Genomic DNA, 9,858 nt, shown 5'->3' on the forward strand with positions numbered 1-9,858 from the left:
ATTTTTCTCCACGATTTCCATAACATCACAGATATAGTACGATTTACTTTTAGTTTTTTTATGTGTCCTTTGTGATTATACTTTCTAATATTATACATTTGTTTTACTATAATTGTTACTTCTATTTATTTTGTTTCTTATTTGGTTTATATGCAGTACAGTTCATTATTTTCCACCAATTTTTGCCATATACCTCACCTTAGCTTTTCTAAAATTCTCTTCCCTGTGTAACATATATTTTTATATTAAAGCGAAAGGGTTAAACTCGCTTTGAGTTCACTTTGAGTTGCCCCCTTTAAATCAAGTTGCCCCCTCCCCCCCCATGTGAGACCTGTACTCCATGCTGGTAGACTGGTCTAGATCCTTCCCGACAGTTTTTAATTTTAATTTATTTTAATTGCTTCTTACACTATTACCCTGTAGTACTTGAGAAAAGTGCAGCGATTGTCCTCATCGCCTATTAGAGATGAGATATCCTTCACTGCTACTCTTACTCCATTCGGAGTCCTCCAAATACATTCACTAACATAAAGCTTTTACTATATGTTTTAATTGATCTTATTTGTCAGAATGAGGTGGGCAAACATCAGCGTGCTTTTCGCGGCGCGGAGCAACAAGATTCACACGAGTTCCTCACCATCCTCATGGACTGGCTACACCTGGACCTGCAGTTCTCTATCAAACCACCACAGAAGGTTGGTCACCCATTTCACATTCAAGGCCTATTACATATAATAACAAGTAGAGTCTCGTGTTTGGCACTAATCGGTGTAACATAACTCCTGAAGATGCCCCGTGAAGGGGTAAAACACGTGTTGAGTAATTTGGTGGTGGTGGTTGTGTGATTCGCATTGTTTGCCGCATACGCATTTATCAGCGGGCTGGCGGGCGGTGCATTTCATTGCATGACTACCACTGCATGTGCGGAAGTGGCTAAATATTGGTCCTTTTCTTACTAATAACAAGTATTTGTTGTTACTTATGGATCTGAGATATTGACGCTTATGCCTTATAAAAAGAACCAAGGTCACCCATACAGAAATAAATAGAGCTATGCTCCGAAATAACGAGATTCGGAGACGAAACAAAATGACTTGTCTGAAGTGGCAATGGGGCAAAGGACATCGACTGTGACCTTCAGCCGTTGGGGGTCAAGGTTCAAAAACAAGCACGAGCCGGTAGGAGGAGCTGGGGTAGGCTCTGAGTAGGTAGACCTATGCAGACAGAGACAGACCTATCATCGTGGTGATCTTCGTGAAAAGCCTTTGCGTTGCAATGGATGTGTATCGGACATGATGATGGTGTGGTTGCAGGAGGGGTTGCCGGCCGCAGAGCGCGCGTGGCAGGAATACACGCGATGCCGCGAGAGCCTGGTTCTGAGGTTGTTCTACGGGCAGATTCGGTCTACCGTACGTTGCCTGCGGTGCGGCGAGCGCAGCGCCACCTACGACTCCTTCTCCAACCTGTCGCTCGAACTGCCGGCCGCCGCCAACCGCTGCACGCTGCAGGTACACTCGGCACACACACGCACACACTCACACACGCACACACTCACACACTCACACACGCACACACTCACACACGCACACACTCACACACGTAAAGGCTAATACATAAACGCGACGTATAGTCTACGTAGTGTATACGCACACATGGATAACTAAGACGAGACGCACTTGTAAACGATCGGTAGAGCCTATTTTAAACTCGTCATGTATTAATTTTTAATTATCAAGTTCAAGATTACTAATATTACATTTATGAGATGTCTAGAAATAAATGCAATAATATAATAACGTAACAAATTTCACAGTGATCACTATACAGTGTGATTAGAAAAAGATGTAAAAGCTGTAAATGAGGTATTGACACAGTATAAAGCTTAATAATTCGGTTAATATTTCGTTCTTTATCTTCTCAACAGTATGCTCTCTGCAAATCAGTCGTGATGATTGTCTCGTTACCATTCTCACTGGCCTATCACCTATTCAATGTGAACACTATATACTATGAATAAATTGATAAACATTCCCCTCCACCATTTTTCACCCCTTGAGGTACTTCACACGCAAATTAAAGTTATGATTCGTCTATTATACAACAATTAAAAAGTATATCAATAGAACAGATAAGATATATAAAAAGGAGGAAAAAATACAATTGATAATTTGGTACTGTGATATAAATAAGTAATTTACTGTAGTATTTTATGAGCGGAAGAAAAAGAAGGTGGTGTGTGTATAAAGAGACAAGTAAGCCAAGAGAGTGTAAGATATTGTGATTAAAAATAGATGATGAATGTAAGAAGAACGAATAATAATAGGGACGAATGAACGAATAACAATAGGAATGAATGAACGAATAAAAATAGGAACGAATGAACGAATAACAATAGGAACGAACGAACAAATAACAATAGGAACGAACGAACGAATAACAATGGGAACGAATAAACGAACAACAATAGGAACGAATGAACGAATAACAATAGCAACGAACGAATAAGAATAGGAACGAATGAACGAATAAAAATAGGAACGAGAAAAAACGTAAGTAGGGCGAACGAGAATAATTATAAAAAAAAAACTTTTGAGCATTCATTCTAATATCTTGAGTGTTTCTCTCTACCCTGGTCAAAAATCTCGTCGCTCATTCTTTGGTATACCGTGGTCTAGGTATTTTAAAATAGAAGACTTGCATCACGTACAAAATACCGCAATATCGCTGACGTCGAAGGTGTTTGACCAGCGCATGTTGCCAGTTGATGACTCACTGTGGCAATCTTTGAGGGAGGCTATAGATATGATGATGATGATGTAACACCACCGCAAGACATTACTGTACCTTAAGCTCCTGGATAACAAGTGTCCAGAATATACACTTTTATATTCTTTCATCCACTACTCTATGTCGAATAAAAAGAAATGTAACTGTTCCCAGGACTGCCTGAAATTGTACCTGAACGGAGAGACGATACCTGGTTGGAACTGCCCCAAATGCAAAGAGAAGCGAGACGCGGTTAAGAAACTCGATATCTCCCGTCTGCCTCCGGTTCTGGTCATCCATTTCAAACGCTTCTACGTTGACCCCAAGGAGTACATGAGCAACACGTACAGAAAAAAGCAGACGTACATCGACTTCCCACTCGAGGACCTGGATATGAGCCAGTTCTCGCTTCACTGTCCAGGGAACCCTGTGTATAACCTGTACGCAGTGTCCAATCACTACGGCTCCATGGAGGGCGGCCACTACACCGCCTACTGCAAGAGCAGCGTCTACGGCAAGTGAGTAAACCAATCTCCCCACAAGGAGTGATTTTATTGAGTAAGTCGTAAATGGCTATACACATATAACTGACTTGTTAGTGCCAAACACTCTGTGTTTGACACTAATCGGTGTAACATTACTCCTGAGGATGCCCCGTGGAGGGGTGAAACACGTGTTGAGTGATTTAACGGTGGCAGTTGTGTAATTCGCATTGTTTGCCGCACGCGCATTTATCAGCGTGCTGGCGGGCGGTGCACTTTGTCGCACGACTACCACTGCATGTGCGGAAGTGGCTAAATATTGGTCCTTTTCTTACTTTAGTGTGTCAAAAAAACTGTTTCGGAAAACTCGGTAACATTTTTTTATGTCAGTAACAAAGTACTTAAGGAAATATGGATGGTAAAATTACGAGGAAAATTGTTAAAACGGCATTTTCTTTTTTACAGACCACAGAGTAAATAAATACACATTTCACTAGCTGTCGAACATTTTAAGTCATTCAAAATAAATAAAAACACGCGTTAGGTTTTTTTCCCTATATATATCTATTATATATTTACATATCATATATTCGACTGAAAGGTGTTTTAATCTAGTCAATGAATTTTTATCTTACTATATATATATATAGTAAGATAAAAATCATACATTCAAAATATGAAGAAACAAAACCTAATTTATTGGCCCTTATTATGGTACTATTAATGTTTAATTTTTTCCACCAATAAGTTCTAGTATATCATTTGTGATTTTCAAATAAAAAACTTTTTTAATTGAGTATTTTTAAATAAGTATGATTTTATTCGTTTTAAAGTTTGTCTTTACCTGTGTGACTTGTTAAAGTAAGAATGGTTGAAAAAAAAATATCTGGTGAAGATTTCCAAATATCGCCATCAATGGAGGTCCTGTAGCTGAAATGATGATAGAACTGTTTTATAGTTATGCCTTTCATCACCATATCAAACGATTGACTCCCACTGTAAGGTATAGACATACAGATACTTTCCGCGACCTTCACATTGACAGCCTTTCTACTTCAACTGCCATCAGCTACACCTGTTAGGTGCCCATTGGCATCTTCAAGCATAAATCTCTCATATTGCACTCTAGGTGACCTTGAGCCAAATTTTAAGTTTTTTATTTAGACATATTTGTGTTGATTTTTATTGGATTAATGTACAATGCGATTAAAATAAGAATAGGACGGGCTCTCGGCTAACTTCACTCATATAAGTACGGTCAGCATTAAATATTTAAAATAAAAAAATTATAATAATTGTTTTTGTTGATTGTTTAATTTGTTCTACAATGAGCAAAAGAGGTAGTGTTTTACATCGGCGAGCTCGAGAGATTATCAGCAATGTTGATAAGTACTTCGAGGAAGAGAAAAAACGTGCCATTATGTTGTTGGACCAGTTAAAACAAGCAAGAATTGTACCAGGGCCAGATGGCAATATTCATATATCGCGTGATGTATTTGGAAGTTTCATTAAGCATTTGGAAACTGCTTCGAAGGTAACCGAGCGAGTGACTTTAGCCACTGGTATTATATTTTAACATTGCTTTTTTTGCACACTATACCAAGTTCCCGTGACGTCACAACATGGCGCTAGGCCGGTCCTATTCTTATTTTAATCGCATTGTATGTGATATTTAAATAAATTTATATTTTATTTATATAATAAATTTATGTTACATCAGATGGTACAAATACGACGACCACGTGGTGACCGAAATCCCCGCCAGCGAGGTGAAGTCGAGTGCCGCATACATACTGTTCTACACGTCGTGCGCTCGCTCGTGATGGGAACATGCGTGGGCCACGCCCCCCGCCCTTTTACCGCCACGCCCACTGGCACTCAGCACCGTCCACTGCAACTTTACTCGGTGCATACATTAGTTTATTTCATTTATTATTATCCACGTATGATCATTTAATACGACCACATGATGCCAGTATAGTCCAATTTGATTGAAACTAGAATCAGATTAATCTCTATAAGGCATTCTTCAATTTAAATCTAAAAACTTCCAAATAAGACCACAAGAAACTGTTGTGGACACTTTTATAATTTTCTTTATATGAGAGCAATTCATTCCCAAACTCTACTAAATAATCCCTCACACAGTAATAATGGGATTTTTGACATATTTAGTATAGTTATATGGACTTATTAAGATACAATACATTTGATATACATTACACAGAAGTGTATTGTAATACAGTGTACAAATGCCCAGAAAGGAGTAACAATTTTTTTTTTTAATTCATAGTTCTGAAAAATATTTTTATTTCATTAAACTTAATCGAAGTAAAAGCAATATTGCTTTGTAGATATATGGATGGTGTCTCCAAAATTTTCATTTAAATTCTCTTGTCGACTAAGCCAACCATCTGTAAATGTCTTCAGACCTGAATAAACTCAGCGAAACTACTATATATTTATTAAATTTTTTAAATAATATTTAATTACATATTCAATACATCCTAGAGACAACACATCACCAGGGTGTGATGTATGAAAACATATACAGTGTTTAAAGTAAAACTGGTCAGGTACCTTACCATCCTAAACACAGGCAATGACTTAAGTGAAAATTCTGTCGACACTGCATATATCACAGCTATATATATATATATATATATATATATATATATATATATAATACTATGCTAATCTTTTTAACTATTGTTTTAAAAAATTCACAATTTTTTGGTATCAAATACGTGTAAATATCATCAGAGTCTTAATAAATAAAATTTTACCAAATATTTAAAAACTCTTGACTGGGCGTTTGGATTATAAGCAAAGTGTAAATATAAATTTATACAAATTTGAAGACATTATTCTTCGTCATTATAACATGTTTGTTTTAAAGCGATAGAAATATTTGGAGCTATTTTTCATATTTAGAACGTATTATTAACATGGATATAATAAAAACACATCCGTGTTGACAAAAAACAATAATATTTTATTATATAAAACTACATATAAATTATATATATTTAATTTTAAATAATTAAAGAAGGTTCGCATTAATTATATACAGATTCATAATTGTCCGTCGACCTAACCAATCAAATAGTGTCTGCGAGCTTAAATATTGAATTAAAAAGGCCGACGGACAATGATTTTAACGCGAGCAGCCTGTACGTACAAGATTATTAATTTTAAATTATAAAATGTGGTTTTGTTATCTCGTCATGTACTATAATTTAATTTTAGGTAAAATATTATCTATGATTATAAATTTCACATACTCAGGTATATAAATAAAATAACCAGGGATGGCATAGGAACTCCATTTCAAAGATCAGAATTACCTTGTTAAGGTCGACGGAAGATGATGGATGCAGGTTTCATACGTTCTAGAAATCTTTGGAAGGCTTATATTCAGTGATACTCTTCTTACAGCTGAAACTATTATGAGAAGAGAATAATTGGCAACATTTAAAACGAACACAATCAGGTTATTCAGTGTACACGTAGATAAGAAGAGATATTACCTGCCACTTAGACCTGTCCATATTAAAATCAACGTTTAAAATAATTTACTGTAAATAGCTCCATTTATTTCTATCAGTTTCTAATTCGACTTATGACCGATAGTGTGGAATTTTTAGTTTTTTATTAATAACAGAATAATACGAAATAAATACAAATTTGAAGGTGATATACAAACAGACGTTCTTAAATATTTGCAATATAGAAGCATTACTGTTTTCGAAAAAAAATGAACATTAGTTCGATCGCGTTAAAAACAGTCATTATTGTCCGCCGACTTAGCCTTGTAAAGCCAACCTCTTTTTGGTGAGTGCTATACAGAGCGTACGAAAGCCGACGGACAATTTTTAACGCGAACGGACTGAAGGATTGTCTCTTTAATTTTCTTTTTACTTGATAAGTATTTCAAAGCCTTAGTATCTTTGTTCAATACTGTTTTGGTCTTATTTATGTTTAGTAAATAAAACCTTATTCTTTAAAGCTATCAGTGCATGACACTACACAGTGTATGTCGGGAAGCGTGGATAGTGATATATGTAGTCTAATCATCACAAAAAGTATGAGCGTGTTTGTATGAAGTGATATTTGGCTAAGAAATTATGGAAACGACTTCAATGACTTACTAATTATAATATTTTAAACATCTGTTCTGCCTTTAGGTATAATGTTCATTGGTTGTTTCAACGATTTCTGTGCATGCATGCGACTGTTCTTTCACTAATCATCATCATAACTGTCAGATGTCCACTGCTGGGCATAGGCCTCTACCATAAATTTATTAGCGGCTTGCATTCAGAGTCGTCTGTCAACTTCGAGTGAATATTCTAAGCTGTCTAGGCAGTCCGTCTGTTGCACGAGTGACTGCCCCGCCTTCTGCCACTTTAAACAACCTTCAATTCTTCGAGATACGTTTATGATAATTATACTAGGTCAATAGATGAATACTATTATCAGATCAATAGATGGTCAATTTCATATGACTTATTTATCAACCGATGAAGATTTACCTGCATAACATCGAATGTTATCACATAATCTTAGTATGTTATGAATAAAAAAGTGCTTTCCATATAAGCCAACGCTTCAACATTAAGTAAATGTCTATCTATATATTCGATATGCTAAACATAGTAAGACTGAGTAATGAGCGTTATTACCATGTTAATTTAGTTCTGTTACGGCTTACAATGTTAATATGGTGCCCGGCGATAAATATTGCACATCGGCCTTTGGAAAGAGACAATCGGCTAATTTCGGTATTATCTCTGTCCCACACTGCCTATGTGACGTTCTGTCAGTCGTGTGACAGAGATAACGCTCTACGAAACCGATTGTCTCTCTTTAGTTCGATGTACAATATTTATCACCGTGTATTGTACTTCATTATATATAAATTCTAAAGTAGAATAATTGCTTTCAATTGGTGCATCAAAGCTGTCTTCAAAAAATGCCATAAATGTCAAATCAACGTCTATTGTCAACGTGGAGATATAACATATATCGTTCTTTCAATATCCCATATGCAAATAAATGTGACAGATTTGAGATGTGTTTACATGTGGTCACTTTCTTTAATCTTAACTAAAAATTTATGTATTTTTTATACTTTGTCAACGTCTTCCCGGTTGACCAAAAATATTTATCACGTTACTACAAGGTAAAAAGGCTAATGGGGGTGTAGGACATACGTCGCGGTTGCCGTTGTTGACTCCAGAACCTTAAAGCGACGGGAGTTTGTTCTCCTTTTCAAAGGCTTTTTAGAGGCCCACTCCAGGGCATAGGCCTGCACGCATCCAGCGACTTCCAACTATGTCATTGGTCCGCCTATTGGATGGCATACCCACGCCGCTATTAACCTCCAAAGTTTATTGCACTATTAAAAGTGGTCACATGTAAACACATCTTTCACCTCGTGGTCTCATAAATGTTTACTAAAAAAAATTGTATGTAAAGACTGTCATATGACCAAGCTATATATGTTGAACTTTATTAAAACAGTGAAACCTTTTTATTGTATGTCTCAGTTCGTAGTTTTTGGCGCGTAGATGTTGGTTTGAGATTTCATTGTTATAAAAAAACTTTTTGTAGTCTCACTATACAAATATATTTTTGTAAATGACGGAGACAGTGGGAGCTGGATCTAGATTTTGTAAAGCCTAAAACATTAGATATAATTTATGAGAATACTAAACTTGTTTACTTTGCCTCCGGGCGTTCGATGGGTTATTTGATTTGTTACTGTTGTTTAGAGCGCGTGTACATATTTAAATCTTAACTAATGTGAAAACCTTAAAATATAAGTTATCAATTTATTAAAATTCTTTGTTAATATAACTATGTGTTTTATTGTCTTGTATTCACCCCTTTCAAATCCTGAGGCTGGTCATTGGAAAAAATTTTAACGCATATAGTTGGTGGTTGGTATGAACCGGATAGGCCACATGCTCCGATGGGATCTTAATCACATACCGAGGCAAGCCTTAGAATCCTCAAGGAAAGTGAAGAAGACGTAGTCGCCTGAAGAAAACCTGGCGGACGATCACTGCACAAGTGAAGGCAGTTGGAATTGACGTGGAGCGAAGTAAAGCGCGAGGCTAAAAACCGCTCGGGATGGCGACGTACTGTGGACACCCACTGCTCCATCTTGGGAACACAGGAATAAATGATGATGATAGTAGGTGACGAAAGTACAGGTCGAGACCACGGTCAAGGTAAATTCGCCTTTAACAAGACTAAGACTTGACGTGCTTGGCGAATGGAAGAGGTATGTGGAAGGCTTCGACCACGAGAAAGATCTTCCCAGACGACGAAACAGCATACAGCGTAGGGGTGCTGGACACGGTTCTGACCCAGATTTTTAAGGGTCACGATAGATTCGCTGAGTAATTAGGGCTATTTTATAGGTTCAAGGCTAGGGGAGAGTCCTTCGTGCACCATAACCCAGAGGTGAACCAGACCGTGGTGCGCTTGAACGCAGTTGGAGATCGAAATAAAAAAAGGATTAACCCTTAATTAGGCGCATGGGGTCAGGGCCACTTGAAATTCAAAAAATAATGGCTTACAGTCTTCAGAGCGTATTAAC

At 36.9% G+C, this 9,858-nt stretch overlaps 1 protein-coding gene across 1 annotated transcript in view; it reads left to right on the forward strand.

The window, feature by feature from the left end:
* Positions 1-9,104, forward strand: part of Usp8 (Ubiquitin specific protease 8) — a 50,409-nt gene extending 41,305 nt beyond the window's left edge. Inside the window, exons 16-19 of the mRNA XM_068763350.1 lie at positions 570-695; positions 1,314-1,508; positions 2,941-3,284; positions 4,969-9,104. Of these exons, the coding sequence (XP_068619451.1) occupies positions 570-695; positions 1,314-1,508; positions 2,941-3,284; positions 4,969-5,071 (768 nt within the window). The 3' untranslated portion in view covers positions 5,072-9,104. The remainder of the gene's footprint in view (positions 1-569; positions 696-1,313; positions 1,509-2,940; positions 3,285-4,968) is intronic.
* Positions 9,105-9,858: the final 754 nt, after the last annotated feature.

The sequence above is a fragment of the Battus philenor genome, unplaced genomic scaffold (genome assembly GCF_028537555.1).
Source record: "Battus philenor isolate CCGP_79_NKW_IND1 unplaced genomic scaffold, ilBatPhil1.0.hap1 SCAF_18, whole genome shotgun sequence".
Taxonomy (NCBI): Eukaryota; Metazoa; Arthropoda; class Insecta; order Lepidoptera; family Papilionidae; genus Battus; species Battus philenor.